The sequence below is a fragment of the Poromitra crassiceps genome (assembly GCF_964638095.1).
Source record: "Poromitra crassiceps genome assembly, chromosome: 4".
NCBI classification, from domain to species: Eukaryota; Metazoa; Chordata; class Actinopteri; order Beryciformes; family Melamphaidae; genus Poromitra; species Poromitra crassiceps.
The window spans coordinates 26,195,225-26,214,808 of record NC_139626.1 but is presented as its reverse complement, the minus strand read 5'-3'; the positions used below and the strand labels follow the sequence as shown (position 1 = coordinate 26,214,808).

Here is a 19,584-nt window from a genome sequence, read left to right as displayed (position 1 = left end):
TCAAAAGGGAACTTCCTAACTTATTGGCTGGAATAATATTCAGACAAGAGTATAATATACTGTAAGCCCTAAAGCAGGAGTTTGCAGTCAACTATAGTTGAAATTAATATGTGGCAGTATTTGTGGTGGTCAAAATATATTTAGGGTGTACCGCCACAAATAGATCAGTGTATGGGAAACACTGAATATTAAATTGTGTGACTAGAAAGACACCAACAAATCTGAGAAAATGTACGTTAATGTTGAGCAACAAAGCCATCACTTCATTTACAAAGGTGTCATTACAAATGGTATTGGCACCAAATTAAAAGATAGAGTTTTAAAGTAAAAATAAATAATAAATAAAGCTTGTTTTAACATTGGCTCAACCAGCCCATCTTACCAACCACCAGGGTCCTTGAGGGGTTTCTAGGGGTCTCCAGCAAAATATAGAATTATTAAACTTCATTATGTAATGTACAAGAACTTAAAGGAACACTCCGCCCATTTTCAACCAGCTTTGTATCATTAGAACATCAGTAGTATATCAGAAAACTGTAAACTGTTTTGAAGTCTGTCATTTAATTTGACAGTTATTGAGTGTTAAAGTGTGACATCACTGGTCCACACTAACTCAAATGAATAACTCATTAACTCAAATCAACTCTCAATAACTGTCAAACTAGATGAATGATGAATAGTTTGACAGTTATTGAGAGTTGATTTGAGTTAATGAGTTATTAATTTGAATTAGTGGTCCACACTTTAACACTCAATAACTGTCAAATTAAATGACAGACTTCAAAACAGTTTACAGTTTTCTGATATACTACTGATGTTCTAATGATACAAAGCTGGTTGAAAATGGGCGGAGTGTTCCTTTAACACTGTTAGATAATGCCGAAAAATACTATTTTGAGTCAGAGTCTCATGTTAACTGTGATACAATACAGATACTCATGGAATTCAAAATCAAATCTGACAATAAAGATATTCTGGGTCTTGACTACTGCTCACCTGTTTCTTGCTCTCTCTCTTTCTGTGCCAACTCCATCCTGCTCTCTCTCCTCCTCTCCCTCACTATCCTCCTCTCTCTCTCTTTGTGCTGTCAACCAAAAGGCAAATATAACAACCAACCTACCAGAGTATTTATAGTCTAATGAGATGTATAGATCCATCCATATCAATTTAATGTGTATGTAAAAACTGTACTGTAAAAAAATTAAATAAAATTACCCTCAATTTTCTAGGGTGAGCTTCAGCCCACCCAAAATGGGTCTAAACCCGCCCCTGCGTGAGACGATCAAACTATTCCCCAGTTGCCCTCGCGCTGAACAGGTGCCCCGACCGACCAGAGGAGGTGCTAATGCAGTGACTAGGACACGTTCCCTTAATCCGGCTTCCCCACCCACAGACCCAGTTGTGCCTGTATGGACGCCCGACCAAGTCGGAGGTAACACAGGGGCTCGAACCTGCGACCCTCGTGTTGGTAGGCAGGGAATCTACCGCTACACTACCCGGACGGCCACGTCCATTTGTCTTTCATATTTTCTGGGGGGCATGTTGGAGTTTATTTGCCTTTTGCACTTACAGTTCCACATAATTCACCCATTTTGTGTCTAAAAGCCACGAAGTAACACAGGGGCAAGCAAAACATTAATGAGGGTTTCCAATTTTCAATTCATTAGGTGATGATCCTGTGCCCTCGTTACTGTTTTGCTTGCACCTGTGTTACTTCCTGCCTTTTATACACAAAATGGGTGAATTGTTCGAGCTTGGTCTGTCTGGAAGCACAAAATGAAACATAATGCACGAACGAGAGACGTGCTGCTTGCGAGCTGAGGTGCAGTGTTGGGCAAGTTACTTTCAAAATGTAATATACTACATATTACTAGTTACTTTCATTTGAAAGTAATAAGTTACTTTAAAATATTACTATCTGTGTTGAGTAACTCATTACTTATTACACTACTTTTGCATTATTTTCACCAAAATAACTGCAGTAGCAGAATAACATCCGCTGCCCCGGAACATCCTGAAAAATAATTTAAACTGTCTTGAAGTCAGTGTAAACCGTCCAAAATTCTAGATGTTATACTTTTCCTTTGTTATTGTCATCTATAGTGGTTATTTGCATAAAAGCAGACCGTTTGATTAGGAAATGATTGTATCTTTATTTAAATATGTGCTGTGATTAAAAACAAAAATTATCTAAATTTGTAACTTGAGTTACTTGACAAAGTAACTGGTATAATATTACTGAAATCCTATTGGTAATAAGTTATATTACTGAGTCACTGCTAAAAGTAATATATTACATGTAATATGTTACTTTTGTAATGAGATACCCCCAACACTGCTGAGGTGCTGAATGCGGAAGCCAAGAGGGAGTAAGGGGTTAGGTCAGTATAAATAGGTCAATTAGATTGTTCAAAGCTGGGAAGCGTGGCGGTAGGAGGCGTGGCTGAGGTATGGCCCTGCTCCTGAGCTTCGATAGAGGGCATGAGGGGACCGGCGAGGGGGCTCACACTGAGGACGACACATTGATTTCTTGATTGGGCTGACTCACTGCTTGACTCATTGTGTGATTTGGATGACTCACTGCTTGACTCATTGTGTGATTTGGATGACTCACTGCTTGACTCATTGTGTGATTTGGATGACTCACTGCTTGACTCATTGTGTGATTGATCATCCAAGTGTTGCTGCATCTCTTGGAAGATGGAGATTAGGGCTGTCCTCGACTCAGGATTCTGCCAGTCAACTCTGTCCAATACGAATATTCGACTATTCTATTATTATAATTTTTTTAGAATATCTTCAGTGATTATTTTTACCACATTAACAGTCAATTGTGGCATATTTGAATTGCTGACGTCGGGATAATGGAGTCTGAATGAGACAGACAGGCAGGACACATTTCTTTTTTAAATTAGGCTCTTAGCCTATTTTTCTATTTCACCCTTTAAAACATGAATAAACATGAATAAACAAATTAAAGTGTAAAGGACGTTGCCACTGCTTTGAAATGACATGTCTAATGCCTAAGCTACAGTTCTTCTCAAGACTAATAAGACCTAAATAAGTTCTAAACAAGAAATAACATATCAATTTAGATGGGGCGGAACATAGCGTCGTGTCATGAATCAATGCCACTGGTCACCCTTCACGTCTCTGTGTGGGTTTTACAAAAATGCAACCAATGGAAAAGCATTAAAACGATCTTGTGAGTAATTCTCGTAACGCCATTCGCCCGCAATATGTCACTCAAACCTCGAAGCTCTTCTCCTACCTCCATCTGAAGCCCCTCGGGCAAGACTCTATACTCTATATAAGACACATGGGCAGACGCGCGGGGTATTTCTGATATCGTTTTGTTTAATCCTGGCTTCCTCTGACATGAATAGATCAATAAAATGTTTTCGAGTTATCCCTAGGCTGCAAATGTTAATGTGACGTTATGTCAGACTGTTCTCATCCCCATGACAGAGCCCCTGTCTGGGCCACGGGAGATCGCACTGCTCGTGCGCTCCAGAGGGGAGGTGGGCCATTGTGCAGCTGCTCGGCCAGCAGAGAGTGTTTCCAAGTCGGACTGATAACATAAACAACATCATTTGAGCTTATCCAGGTAAGATATGAATAATGTAATGACACATCCAGCGGGAAACTGACTATAATTAAGACGTGCCAACTTTGATGACGTGGTGTTCATTATTTTAAGAGCACAGCACACCACACTGACTGGAGGGGAGGGAGAGAGAAATAAAAACCGACTGCTCGACTTGAGGAATCTCGACTCACAGGTCTCTCGACTGATGATGGAATAGTCGACTTTTAGAAGACACCCCTAATGGAGATATACTAAATGTATTTGCTGGATGTTTTCTAATGTCTCACTATGGCATGGTATAGATCAGTGTTTCTCCTCTCAACCTTTTTACACTCAGTACCACCTCAGAAATGATCACCATATGAAAGTATGAGAGGAAGGACCAGTGGTACCCGTACCACAGGTTGAGAACCACTACCACCAAAGAATTAGGAGGCCTACTTTGCAGGCCTAAATGGGAAAGGAAGAACAGATAGATGTTCTAAAACACATTGATATGCTTTGGCAGAAAGCCTTCATCAGGGTTACATGACAGACAAATAGATCATCTATCACTAGATAATCTCCTTCCAAAATGTCCACTTCAATCGTCTAAAGTCCACTACAGGACTTTAGACCAATCAGAAATAGCTCTAAACATGAAGGGACTAAAGAGTTCAGGCCTGAAGGTGGCAAACCTGTGACCTGTGTGTCACTCTTAAAACTGCCTGATCATCGTACAGTGAAAGTTTTTTGCCACACTCGGATGCCTTACTTCTGCATCTAGATTATGCAAACAGACATTTAATTTCCGGGAACATGACTTATTCCATGTTTATCAAATACCCGAGTTAATTTTGCAGCTCTGAGGTTGAATCGTATTACCTGATGCTGCTGCATGGGCGATGGCTGGAAACATGAGCTGAAACAGCAATTCTGCATGTCATTGCCTAGTTCAGAGTTGTAATCAGTGGGCTAGCTCTGGATTCTTCAGAGGAAGTCCCGGAAGTAATCCTGAAAGCTGTAGTTCCTTGAATAGCCACTTGAGGCAGGACTCGGAAGTGACATCATTCCTGTTCACCCCCATGTTCAAGTACCCCACTTTGTAACAGTGATTATAAGCATGTTTCAGTCTGAAAAACACAGTTTTTGGCCTATATAACTAATTTCCCCTTTCAGAACAACTGTAGGGGGTTGATTTTTTATATAACACGCCCGTTTAGAGTAAAATAGACTATAGAAAAGGGGGTGATTGACAGGTCGCCTGGAGTGGCGTGTCCAGGCCATTTTGACTGGGGTGGCCCAGGTGGGGTACAAACTCAAGCAAGGGTGGCACTGAGTTCGGCATTTAGGAAGGATGTAGAAAGGTTTTCCCTCGCCAAAATTGTGCCTAAGTTTGGAGTGTTATTTAGCCTCCTTTCTAACCTAGCATGACATGGTTGGTAGCAATGGATGCCTAAGGCGGCGACGTGCACACAGAACACGTTTGAACGCTTTGGAAATCATGTTGAGAGCGCTTTCATTGCACACAAAACACAGCGCACGGAGCGTTTTTTTGTGTGCTTTGTTTTGTTTTCCCCTGCAGTCGCGTGCAGTACAGTTCAGGATACAACGATCACACGGCCGGTAGCCAGCTGGTTTAGTCTGTTTGATGTTGTTGACCGTAAACAGGAAAGCCAGATTATTGGCAATTCTGGCAGCTGCAGAGGTTGAAGATCCCCCTGGGAGGAGAAGAGGTAGGAGGAGTGACATTGAGGAGCAGCGCGCTTTTCCTCCAAATGTTGAACTTTTTTCAGCTTGAGACACCCAGAACGCTCCGCCAAAAAACACTAGATGCCACCAGCGCTTAAACGCGAGGTGCATTCCTTGAAAGAGGAGTGGGCTTAGCACGTCCTTTCCACAGAGAATGAATTGCAGAAAGGCGCTGGTAGCTCAAATAAGCGAGTTAGGTCTGCATGGTTCTTAGGTGTTCTTCTAATCTAATAAGATATCCGTATCTTCACTCTAGCTTTAAAAATTAGTTTGCTACAGCCTCTGAAAGACAGTAATGTTGGCCACAGGTGATATTATTTAGGTCAGTGGTTGTAATGTATGGTTGCCAATTTACGACACACAAGCTTACCTCTTTCATTTGAAGGTGCGACATACAGGAAACTTCTGCAGTTTTCGCCTGGAAGAGATGGTAAATTAGACTTTTAGAACTTAGAATAAATAATATAATGACACAGGATGAGAAAGTAATTGCAACATCTTTCAATGCCTTTTTCAGAGACTCAGTGAAGGAATTAGCCAAAGCATTTGGCAACGGAGGTGGTGTGACCGTTCCACCTGATCATACGTACCCTGTTTTTTCTTTGACTGAGATAACTGAACAGACTACTGAACAGACTACTGACTACTGAACGGACGACTGAACAGGTACTGAACATGTATTGAAGGTATTGAGAATCCTAATGCACAGGATTTACATGGGCTTGATTCTTGTTTACTTAAAGCTGCATTCAGTGATGTTTTTGTGTTCAAATAAGTGTTAAATGGCTCTATATTCTGACAGCAATCACTGAAATAGAGTGTTTGGTCAGTAACTTGGAAATCCAACCCCCCGCTGTACTAGGTCTCTCTCCTGTAGCCCTGCATGCAGGGCTAAACTGACCTTACAACGGGGCTCTATAGAGTCGTGCCTACGACCGAATCACAGCCGTGACGATATTAGCCAACAACAGCACTCCCTCTCATGTGATATTGCTTAATTTTAGAGTGCTCTATGGGGGTGGCTCAAGGTTCAATTTTAGGTCCTATTTTTGCCCGGCATCTACATAAATGACTTACCTTGCATCTGCACAGATGTTAAAGTGCAGATGTACGCAGATGACACACGGTCATGTATGTACATGCAGATTCTAAACACAAAGCTGCATCATTACTCACAGTTGCTATGGAGAAACTGGTTACTTGGCTTAATGATTCCTGACTTTGAATGTATCCAAAACTGTTTATGTGTATTTTTCTATAAGGTGTAATGACACTCCCCCACCTGAGATCGCTGTGAAAGGACAGAGGCTGGAGGTTGTCCAAGAGTTTAAATATTTAGGTTTTATCATTGATAGCGACCTCACCTTCAAAAAACACAATAAAAGAACTGCAGGGACTGTCAAACTAAACTTCGTCAATTTAAATTCATTTGAAATCAGCTGAGTACAGATGCAGCTAAATTGTATTATGCATTCTTTGATTTGATCTCATTTATCTTACTCTGCCACAACTTGGTCTCTTCAGCTAATAAAACAGCCATGCAGCCACTCCACAAACTATTTAAACAAACATTGAAGGTACTGGATAAAAAACCCTACCACAATTGCAGCATTATCAAGAAGTATTATTTTCTGACTTTAGAACATTTTCTGTTTATGGCTAATGTCTGGTTATTGTATGTTATGGGGGGGGGGGGGGGGGGGGGGACTGTTGTGTCCAAATTCGATCGACGAAGTTCAGCTAGACTGCTTTTACAGTCAAGGCAGCAGGGCTGTGGAACTCTCTGCCGGCTGTTATTAAAGGCTGCAGTATGTTTAAATGCTTTAAATCCTCAATTAAAAATGGCTGAGGGAAGGACAGTCCTGTAGACAGAAGTCTACACTGTCATCTACCAGATCATAATCTTTTCTTTTTAGTTTTAAATGTAGGGAAATAGTATGATGCAATTTTGATTTTGATTTTTTTTAACAAATGTATTGCTATACTGATGTGTGTAATTATATTGATATACTGATGTCTATATATATATATTCTATAATGTTATGTTTATACTGATATATGGTTATACCCTTATGAATAAGGTTTTATAATTATGCTTATGCTCAGAATTTTGTGCCCTCACCTTCTCCCACCCAGGGACTACAAATGCAAATGAGCTACTAGCTATTTCTGGTGCAATATATTTATCGTGCATTGTCCCTGTCAAATAAACAATAAAGAAGATAAAGAAGAAAAAGACTCACATTTCCATTGACACTCAGTGATACAACCTGTTCTCCCTCCCAACCCATCAAATACTGACATTCGGCAGACCTATCTCATTACAACTTGTTAAAAGGTTGTGATATCTACTGTCCTTTTGAAGGTATACATTTTTACATTTGTGAGAGGGAGTTGCCTGTCAGCTAAATTGTCATAACTCCATGACCGATTATCCAATCATCACAGAACTTGTGAAGATATCATCAATGACCATGTCTGCATAGCTCAATTGAACAGCGCTACAAATGCAAAATAACTGTATGATGATGAAATTGCATGAAATTTGGTATGCATGTTCAAGGAGGCTGTACTCATCAAAATAAGAAGTTTTGTGGGGGTGGAGCAGCGACCCAGGACAGCATGGGGAAATCGGCAATGGGGGTGATGGGGGGGGGGGGGGGGTGGATGGGGGGGGGGGGGTGGCCTTGGCCCAAGGACTGTAAGAAGGAGAGGATCAAGGGGAGAGAGGAAGAGACAGGCTCTATTCCTCTTCCCTGTGTGGTAAAACAAAACCCTAAATTATAATGAAGGAGGGGTTTTATTAAGCTCCACCTTAGCTCATTAATATTCTGTGTTATAACGATATACTTTTTAGCTATATCGCCCAGCCCTATTCACTATGTAAATAAATTTCAACAGTTAAAAAATAAAATTCAACCGTTTTTTTGTCAGTGTGCGGGCTATTTCTGATGACATTGGACACTCAGACAGTGACAGGAGCCACTATACTGCAACACGCTGATAAGTGAATCAGGGGACCTCATCTGTATTCCATTTTCGCGCTCGTGCTCTTCCCTCGGACAAAAATAAACCCACCATGTAAAAATCACTATTTGATCCAATCTGTGATGGGATTTCATTGAATTTCTGCATTAATGGGCTCTTGCCCCCCCCCCCCCCCCCCAGCATATCTAAATCTCCTCTTGGCTTAAATCCGGGCTGCAACAGTTATCTGGCCACAGTGATGCTGAATTTCATTGTCAACAGTGGGCTACAAATGCATGGCACAGTGACAGAGACAGAGATAGCACATATTCCTAGAAACCAGGAGGCAGGTCTCAGCTGGCTTATCTGGAGCAGCCCCCGAATAAATTAGTAGCACTGTTTTCACACGCAACAACAAGTGCTGTTTTCTCCTACTATCACAACACTGCATATGGAAATCATTGATATTTAATGATACTCAGGTCTACAGTAACATCTGGACAAATTATGCACAAGGGCTAGATCAGCCACAGTCTAAAGCCCCCCAAAATACAAACTAAAATGGCTTTTCATGATTTTACTACAATCACACAATAATAATTGCAAATTGATAATTGCAGCCTCACTAAACACTTTGTTATGGTAAGGTTCCTGCATCTAATATAATTTACCACCCAAACCTGCAAACCAGAATATATTTGTGTGTGTGTGTGTGTGTGTGTGTGTGTGTGTGTGTGTGTGTGTGTGTGTGCGTGTGCGCAACCCGTTCACTGCGAGCGCGTAGCATATTGACGCTTTGTCCCGTCCCTTGTGCGTCGCTTGTTACTAACATGGTACCCTTGAGCGACACATGAAACGACTTGGGCTTTCCGACTAAACTCAATGCAAACCCATGGAAGTAATCTTTGACGCTTATGGCAACTGCTCCCCCATTAGCCTAACTCTCCAGACCCTAACCCTAAACCTAACCTCTCCCACCCCATGCCTAAACCTAACCTCTCCCAGACCCTAACCCTAACCTCTCCCACCTCCCACGCCTAAACCTAACCTCCCCCCAGACGCTAAGGGGAGCAGTTGACTAATGGGTGAGCAGTTAGGCTAATGGGGGCGCAGTTGCCATAAGCGTCAAAGTTGACTTCTATGGGTTTGCATTGAGTTTAGTCGGAAAGCCCAAGTCGTTTCATGGGTCGCTCAAGGGTACCATGTTAGTAACAAGTGGCGCATAAAGCTTCTGGCATACTCTTCGCGCCCAGCCAAGCGCATAGGGCGCACGGCGATTATGACGACATCGCACGGGGCGTGTCGGGGGGCGAGGCCTGAGCGCAGCGCGGCGCGTCCATGGAGATTTTTCTATCAGCGCGTCGGTTTTGCTGCCTGTGCCTGAGATCTCCGTGGTAGGCTATCAGCGGATATCTGCTGTGATTGAGTCCTCACCGTCGTAAAGTCGCCTTCAAAGCATGCTGTTCGATTATAACGAACTAGTTGTGTGGCTTAGCCTTCCCAAATGTGGAGGGGTCGTTTTTTATAATTTAATACATAGAATTGGGAACGTTACATTCAATTTCATTCAGACTGCCTGGAGCCTGGAGCTGCGCACTGAGTATGTTCTGTTTTGGCCCGCGCAGAGTGCGCGCGCCCTCCTCTGAGCCCCGCCTCCAGCGCGTGCGCGAAGAGTATGCCAGAAGCTTAAGGCTGGTTTCACACCGGCGACCCAAGCCTTGCCTTGCCTCAACCCACGCCTACGCCGAGCTGGGCGTGAACCTGTTACACGCTTTTGCGATCACACCGCACGCCTTTTGCACGCCGAACCTGGAGCCGAGTCACAAGCGCCTCTCCTCTCTCCCGACTGTATTTTTTCACGTGTTGTCCAGAATTGTCATGGGTAGCCTCTAGGTAAAATAAATCTGATATATTTAATGTTCTATTGATGCTGGATATGTATAACCAGGTCTGACTATAGTCGGACATTTTAGAGAGGTGATCTTGCAAGAATAGGCTATGTGCTGGCAGCCTGGCACAACAACATTGTCCATCTTGCTTCTTCGGTCGCTATTCTCTCTCATGAAGATTTGTTTGCCGACGGGGAGAAAGCCCCACGTGATAGCCACCCGTCAATCTCTCTGTCTCTCTGCTCAACATGTTGTAGTAACTCCATTTTATTTTGAAATTCAGTTGACTTTGCAATTTCCGACGGATATTGTGCGTTTTTCTTTCATGGCTTGACAGAAGAAGCCTGCCTGCACGCGCCTTGTCGGCTTCAAAATAGAACTCACGCCTATTCGATAAAATCGGCAAGGCACAGGCAAGGCGTGGGTACACGCAGGGTTCACGCTCAGGCGCCCGGTGTACACAGCCTCGTTGACTAAAACGGACGCCTATTAAAAAGCGTGGGTAAAGGCAAGGCATAGGCAAGGCTTGGGTCGTCGGTGTGAAACCAGCCTAAGGGACGGGACAAAGCGTCAATATGCTACGTGCTCGGAGTGAGAACGTGTTGGTGTGCGTGTGCATGTGCGTGTGTGCGCGTGCGTGCGCGCGCGCGCGCGCGCGTCAACAACTGGAGCAGACCATTTCACAGCTGGGCTACAATTGTAAACTTTTAGTTTTCATATTTGGCAGCCTGGGTCACGTACATACGGTTGTGAGAGGCCTTCAGATGGCTGGACTCCCAAAGAGAAGGGCCACGCAGTTAGTGAGGTATTGTTCATTATCTGCTATTATCGGTATAGCCGCTCAATATGGAGGAGGCGCTGCTTTTTGTACCCTTGAAGTGGATACTGACCGCTCTCATGTCTTACAGTATAACTGTATTTGTCGACCTGCCATTGTCATCATCCTGTGTGTTGTTATCCTATGTGTATGCATTATTGTGGTTGCTGTTTGGGCACTTATGTAGCCTAACTGACTGACTCCCAATATTACACATACTTGTATTTATGTGGACATAAATAAATTATTCAAATGTGTGTGTCCATGTGCATGTGTTTGATATTTCACAATGGAGCAATAGGCTACACGATGACTGATGGTGCATCATTTGATGAAGTAGGTCAAATATCAGGTTTGGATCCTGCATGCTCTCCTGATGTTATTAATAATATCAACCAATTGTTCTGCTCCTTAGGGGCAAAGCAATTCACATAATATCATCATAATATCAATATCATAATATGTAAAGCATCAGCACTTTTCTCTCTTGATTCGTATTATATAGGATAGAGCAATTCACTCCATGTCCTCTGTATTACCTTATTGCTATTTTGCCCCCAGGTTATGTGCTGCACCAGCTCAAACCCTTACCCCATGCTCTTACTATTAATTTTTTGTGTGGTGATTCTACAGCTGACAGATGATTAAAATCTGTAAGAATAAACCACTTGAAGTAAAAGTGACGAGAAAACACAAGTCTTTGAATGGTACAGTATGATCATGATAATCTATAGTTTTAAGTAGGCTAAGTGATGTAAATGCCAGAATAGGGTATATCAAAATGCTAGCCGGGTTGGAAGTTTTGATTTTTATGTTATGATGATAACATAATATGTTATGATGAGAACCTCTCCATTAGGCACATCCGTGCGCTCGAGTGCGTAAAGGACTCTGGTCTTTAAAAACTCACCGGTCATGTTGACGTTCTGCTCGCAGGAGAACCAGATGCCGGTGTGGAACCTCCTCATCAGGTACTTGTCCTCCCCGGTCTCCCAGATGTACTGCACCAGCCGCGTGTCGTTGGTGTTGGAGCTGTTGAACCTGATGCAGTAGGAACGCTTGGTGGTCACGGAGCGGTCGCAGAACGGCTTCACCACCTTCCGCTCTCCCTCGCACCAGTAGCTGGTCGTGAGCGCCGACACGGCGAGGAACAGCGCCAAGAAGTTCAGGGTGAGAGCCAGCGAGGCTCTCCGGCGCCGGTCTATGCCCATCACAACGGCGGGTGGTGAAGACGCGCGGGCGGGCAGCTTCCCCCGGGCGGGCGGCGTTTATAACACCGTGTTCTGGCCGCCTGCGTCTCCTCCTCCAAGCCTCATAATCCCGTTAGTCCCGTGAATATATCCGCGGCTAATTACCACGGCGCGTCTGGCTCCTAGTGCGCGCGTATCAGCTCTCCCCAGCGTCGTGCAGCTGATTCTCTCATTTTGTATGCTGACCCCCGCTCGCGCTCTCTCTCTCCCCTTCTCTCTCCCTCCCCCACTCTGTCTGTCTGTCTCCCTCCCCCCCCCCCCCCCCCCTCTCTCTCTCTCTCTCTCTCAAATTCAAATGGCCATTATTGGCATGGGAAACATACATTGTCAAAGCAAAATATTGTGCATACAATTACTGTATATAGGCTACTAGAATAACTGTGTGTAACATTCCAATCAAATAATTATATAGACTAAAAGCCTATATAGCCTAAGCCCACAATTATTTCTCAGAATTCTCTCTCTAAAGCCAGAATAGATAAATTACACCATAACCATTTTAAGCTGCTATGTTTTCATAGCTTTTTATTGCTGCTTTTCAGTGGTTCTTTTACTATCTGACAGATTGCAATGCTGCTATGTTCTTTTCATAATATTACAGTACTTACTCTGGGTTTTTAAACCATGCCCCTTTTAAAGTCGAGCTGAACCCAAAAATGACAAAAATCAAATAGTTTTTCACACTTTTTCACATAAAAAGTTCATTTTTCATGATTTCATTCATAACACTAATCTATAGTTTGCTGACATCACATAGTACTATCAAATTTCTCGCAGATCTCACTCGCGTAGCGTAGCACCACAACACACTGAATCCCACTTTTGGGGGCGGAACACGCCAGGATTGGCCAATGCCAAAGCCAGTCCCCAGAATTGTCAAATCAAATCATCGACACGCTATTATGGTCCGCCTCTCAACCCTGTCATCTCATTTGTTTTCAGACTCTGAAACGTCTCCGACCCTCGCGCTACTTGCATTCCGTTGGGTTCATTTAATCTTTAGATTAGATTAAAAAAACACAGGATAATAAGATGTAAATATCCCTTGTGCAAGCACTTACTAGAGAGTCTTTTGATGGTATCTGCAACACTGAAGTGGCTAATGATGGAATTTGACACAGAGGGGCGAGGGTTAAAAGAGTCATTGGAGTCATCAGGTGGTAACCCCCCTTCACCGGCGTTTCGACGACAAAACCACTACACCTCTAGAGGGCTCGTCGGCAACACATGGCGTCCCAGGTGTGCCCTCCTCTGCTTTCGACCCTCCCCTCTGTGTCGTCCCCCACAGTTTATCAGCAGCACCGGGCAACAGCTTCCGTGCCAACTCCAACTCCTCCATGACAGTGGTATTGATGCACTGCAAACTTTGGTTTACATCCCGTTGCTGTGCTTCACTCGACTGATTTGACCTTGCCTTCGCAGATGTATGACAGTCAGAAGGGTATAGTCAACGCGAGGCCTCTGTCGCTCCTCCCTCCAACACGGAAGCCTGTGGGCAACAGCCTCCGTGCCCGAGTCAGACTCCTCCATGACACCATTCTCCCTCAAACACCGAAGCTTGTGGCCCGCCGCTACGATTCCTGTGGTGCTCTCTTGCACTGTGCTCGTGTTGCTCATAGTCGTTTCCGGTCCAAAGTCTATTACCGCGATATCAGCCGATGAGTCCTCTTCCGCCCCCACTCTCGCAGACTCCGGGGGTATTCTCTTATTTACTTTTCGTAGCTAAAGCGGGTGTTTCCAACGTGCTGAAAAGCCTGGGAAACTACAGCCATGGGAAGCTAACTAGTGTTAATTTTGGCAGCAATTTTTGAATTTAGTCTTAGTCTTAGTCCAGTTTCAAAATGTCATAGTCAGTTTTTATCACATTTAGTCAACCTCATTCTGTTTTTATTTAGTCAACTTTAGTCGACTAAAAGTCTGAGCATTTTAGTCTTATCTTAGTCCAAGAAAACAATAACTATCTTAGTCTAGTTTTAGTCAACAAAAACTGTTAACATTTTAGTCGTATCTTAGTCAAACTATTTTAGTCTACCAAAACCAATATTTTATCTTATACTTCTGATAATAACATTTTGAATGATTAAGACCACTGGACATGGAAAATGTGATGTGCAGATTTATTTTTGAAGCAACATGATTCAACAATCCATGATACTGTAGTGTGTACACACACACACACACACACACACACACACACACACACACACACACACACACACACACACACACACACACACACACACACACACACACACACACACACAAATTGCTGTCTAGGTAGGCATGGCATGCTACATCTGTATAAAAGGTACAATATAGAAAATAATCATGGATGCTGTGAGCCCCTTTTTAGTCCATATATTTAAACCAATAGTTATTTTGCGTGCCATGGACAGTCTGTGTTTGAATTTTTCCTTTTCAGCCAGGTACATTTTGTCCACAAGGTTTGTCATTTTCTTTTGGCACTGTGAGCCTTCTATCAATTTTTTGGATCATCATGACAAAATCTTCATCCTCCACTGTCCGTGGAGGGAGGGCTGTGCGACCTATCCACTGAGCTATCGCCTCTTCTTTGGAACGTTGTTCTTGTGAGTCTGGTTTGTAGGTTGTGTGGGATAGCAAAGCCCCAGCGGTAGCTGGCCTCTGCTCTTTCTTGGGTGGCTGGTATACCGGGGGTTTATCTGAAAGCTGGGACAGAAATAAATACAATGTCAGGACAGGACAGATGCAACATCAAGAAAATCAAGTATTGCTAAGTATTATACATAAGTAAATCATTGCTGTCTTTTAATTCTTCAAATTAAGATGTTTAGAACGGTGTGTGAGAGGCAGCGAGGGAGAGAGAAAATGTATGCGTCTGTAAAATAGTGTTACACACACACACACACACACACACACACACACACTTTTCTCTCTCCCTCGCTCTCACACAGTTCTAAACATCTTTAGGCAACGGCAACCCCCACCCGATAGAAACACCAACTGCACAGTGTAGCATTGATACAAGTTAAGCTAGCTAACTTTAGCTTGTTAGCTTGCTGGCTGGGCCTTTTGTCACTAGGAAAGCCCGGCCCAGCTGTTGAGAGATGCTAACGCTAGCCCAATACTGAATGCTACGTTGCCTTCGCTGCTCATTTTAAGCTCCTTCACAAGTTAATTTGTTAATGAGTTGGCTTGGCTAACGTTAATAGTATAAAACACAGCCTACGTGCAAAACCACCGCATTAGTAACGTTAGTTGGCTTACCTCAATCTCTTTGTGGTAACACTTGATGTGTCTCTTCAAGTTTGTAGTGTTTTTCCCTGCTATTTTATGGTCACACGGCTTCCCATGTGATACAGCAACGCATTCGTTTTTTTTCTCTGCGTCATTGTAACGGAAATAAACCCAGATATCCAGCCGTTTCTTACTCCCAAGCATATCGAGTGCTAAAACAAGTACCGGTAGGTTAAAATCGAGACCATTAAAAACAAGCTAAAACCATGGAGGCTAAAACAGGTGACGAGTCCTCCTCTGTCCTGACTGCGTGCAGCTGTGATGATTGGCAGCAATGTTTCCTTATATCGACACTGGTGTGCGCAGCACAGGAAACAGATTAACGATTAACGTTAAAATATTTCGTCTCCTCCTTTTTCGTCAACGAAAAAAAAGACAGATTTTGGCACAGTTTTTATTTGGTGAACTACATTTTCGTCTCGTCTTTTTTTGTCAACGATATTGGATGTTGATATCGTCACAGTTAGTGTTTAATCACGTGGGTACCGTCTCGTCATCGTCTCGTCTTAGTCATGGGAAAAAAGGGCGTTGACGAGCATATTTCGTCATCGTTTTCGTTAACGAAATTAACACTAAAGCTAACCCATGCCTGTCCCGGTGGGGTCTGTGTCGTCTCTGTGTCGTCCCCCACAGTTTATCAGCAGCACCGGGCAACAGCTTCCGTGCCAACTCCAACTCCTCCATGACAGTGGTATTGATGCACTGCAAACTTTGGTTTACATCCCGTTGCTGTGCTTCACTCGACTGATTTGACCTTGCCTTCGCAGATGTATGACAGTCAGAAGGGTATAGTCAACGCGAGGCCTCTGTCCCTCCTCCCTCCAACACGGAAGCCTGTGGGCAACAGCCTCCGTGCCCGAGTCAGACTCCTCCATGACACCATTCTCCCTCAAACACCGAAGCTTGTGGCCCGCCGCTGCGATTCCTGTGGTGCTCTCTTGCACTGTGCTCGTGTTGCTCATAGTCGTTTCCGGTCCAAAGTCTATTACCGCGATATCAGCCGATGAGTCCTCTTCCGCCCCCACTCTCGCAGACTCCGGGGGTATTCTCTTATATTTACTTTTCGTAGCTAAAGCGGGTGTTTCCAACGTGCTGAAAAGCCTGGGAAACTACAGCCATGGGAAGCTAACCCATGCCTGTCCCGGTGGGGTCTGTTCCCTCCTGTCAGCTGTCTCTCCATGCCGCCACAAGGACTTTCCCCTGTCGTCAGCTGACCTTTCTCAGCAGTCACTGGACAAATCCAGAACATCAGATTCAAAAAACACAGGATAATAAGATGTAAATATCCCTTGTGCAAGCACTTACTAGAGAGTCTTTTGATGGTATCTGCAACACTGAAGTGGCTAATGATGGAATTTGACACAGAGGGGCGAGGGTTAAAAGAGTCATTGGAGTCATCAGGTGGTAACCCCCCTTCACCGGCGTTTCGACGACAAAACCACTACACCTCTAGAGGGCTCGTCGGCAACACCTGGCGTCCCAGGTGTGCCCTCCTCTGCTTTCGACCCTCCCCTCTGTGTCGTCCCCCACAGTTTATCAGCAGCACCGGGCAACAGCTTCCGTGCCAACTCCAACTCCTCCATGACAGTGGTATTGATGCACTGCAAACTTTGGTTTACATCCCGTTGCTGTGCTTCACTCGACTGATTTGACCTTGCCTTCGCAGATGTATGACAGTCAGAAGGGTATAGTCAACGCGAGGCCTCTGTCCCTCCTCCCTCCAACACGGGAAGCCTGTGGGCAACAGCCTCCGTGCCCGAGTCAGACTCCTCCATGACACCATTCTCCCTCAAACACCGAAGCTTGTGGCCCGCCGCTGCGATTCCTGTGGTGCTCTCTTGCACTGTGCTCGTGTTGCTCATAGTCGTTTCCGGTCCAAAGTCTATTACCGCGATATCAGCCGATGAGTCCTCTTCCGCCCCCACTCTCGCAGACTCCGGGGGTATTCTCTTATATTTACTTTTCGTAGCTAAAGCGGGTGTTTCCAACGTGCTGAAAAGCCTGGGAAACTACAGCCATGGGAAGCTAACCCATGCCTGTCCCGGTGGGGTCTGTTCCCTCCTGTCAGCTGTCTCTCCATGCCGCCACAAGGACTTTCCCCTGTCGTCAGCTGACCTTTCTCAGCAGTCACTGGACAAATCCAGAACTTTAAGTTAGATTTAACTCATGCACTTTATTGCACTTTTTAATTATGCTTTTAATACGCGCGTGTGTTTGTGCATGCGCGTATACCCTGGTCCTGAGAAACATTGTGTATTTTTATATGGACATGGCCGAATGACAAATAAACAAAACTTGAACTTGATTACACCATTAATTCCTTAAATTAAGCACAGGATGATGGCTTGTTCATGTTATACACTGCACAAATGCCCATAAACAAGCCATTGACTCTCATATTCATTCATACAATTATTTTTTATTTAAAAGTGAAACATTTTGCCAATAATGGGATGATTCCAATGCAGTGTCATTTATTTCAGCAATGTTCTAAGAGTCATTGGGCCCTATCTTCCCAAAAGCGCTAATTTAGCGTTTGCGCGCAATGCAAATTGGGGGCGGGCACAAGCGCATGCCTGTTATAATTGTTCTGGGCATAGGCGTGCCACATGCCAAAGCAGGCGTTTCAGCGCTAAAATGTGGGGATAGATGGCATTATCCTATCGTCAGCAGCGCGCAATTACTTTGCGCTAAGAGCTCACAGCACAATACCCTTGAAACTCATCAATCTTCAAGACTTTCTCCCTCTGACTCTCAGACACACACTCAATCACAACCATACCACCTCTAGTGATCCTAATCGAGTGAACATCTCCGTCTTTTCTTCCAACAAACTTCCCAACCGCATGTGGATCCCCAAAAATCCCGTTATACGATCTGTTAGCCTTGACCATTCCAACCAAAAAGACTCATTTTTCCCACTGAATCATCAGAACCACTCACATCCTTCCATTTCCTTTTCCCATCCTTCTTACCAAGGCCTCCCCATCCTCCATGTCACCCCCATTCTCCTCCTCTCCTGCCTGTGATCCCGTCCTTCCTCTCGTATCCTCCCTCCTCCGATCCAAATCTTCATCCTCTTCCCCTGTCAACTGTTGGCTTTCCTTCTCACTTCTCATTCCTCCTTGGCATCCCACCAGTGATCCACTAATTTGCTCTGCTACGCAACATACTTCCATCATGTCCTCCCTCCTCTGATCCAGATCTTCTTCCTCTTCACCCATCAACGGACGGCTCTTCTCCTTACTTCTCACTCCTCGTAGCACCTTCCGACTGAAACCAATCGAACCATCCTCAAGAATAACCACGGCTTCCTCTCCTCCTCCCTCGTTGTCCACTATCACTTTCGAGATCACCATCCCAGTCTCTTTGTCTCAATCTCCACTTCGTGGGGAAACCACATCCATCTTCTGGTTCACGTTGTTTATCTCATCCCCCTTCTTCTTCTTCGCCGTTCTCCCCATGCCCTCTCTACCACTCCTATCTCCTCGACCCACTCTCATTCTTCACTCCTCGATCTCTCTCGAGCTCCTGCCTTCACCTTCTTCTTCTTCTTCTTCTGTTTGGTTTTACGGCGGTTGGCAGCCTTCACCTTCTTCTTCTTCTTCTTCTTCTTCTGTTTGGTTTTACGGCGGTTGTGCCTTCACCTTCGAATAGAGATTCTCTTTTAAGATGATTTTGGTCAATAATGATGTCACTGATGATGTCACAATGCCTATGACATAATCAGTGATGCCACTCGCTGATGATTTCGGTCAATAGTGATGTCACTGATGATGCCACAATGCCTATGACATCTTCAGTGACTCGCTCATGACATCATCCAATGTGGGACAATAATGTAAACAAACAAACAAACGGAGCCCACTTACTCCCTTTTGATGATGATGATGATGATGATGATGATGATGCCATTTTGGGAGTCACTGGAACTGGACTGACTTATTCTGTCGTTTCTGTATGAGCATGTGTGTTGAAAATAATTGTTGACAGCACAAGATTATCATCCCCCCGCTTCTGGTTCTGGCCTACAGGGCAGTACACCAGACAGATCCTCTGTACCTA

General features: G+C 44.2%; 1 protein-coding gene across 1 annotated transcript in view; it reads right to left on the bottom strand.

Annotated features, from left to right (window-relative positions):
* The window catches only part of gsg1l2b (gsg1-like 2b), a gene marked incomplete at both ends in the record, with an annotated part of 28,994 nt that extends 16,790 nt beyond the window's left edge, over positions 1 to 12,204 (bottom strand). Inside the window, 2 exons of the mRNA XM_083634648.1 lie at positions 5,691 to 5,738; positions 11,904 to 12,204. Of these exons, the coding sequence (XP_083490774.1) occupies positions 5,691 to 5,738; positions 11,904 to 12,204 (349 nt within the window). The remainder of the gene's footprint in view (positions 1 to 5,690; positions 5,739 to 11,903) is intronic.
* Positions 12,205 to 19,584: the final 7,380 nt, after the last annotated feature.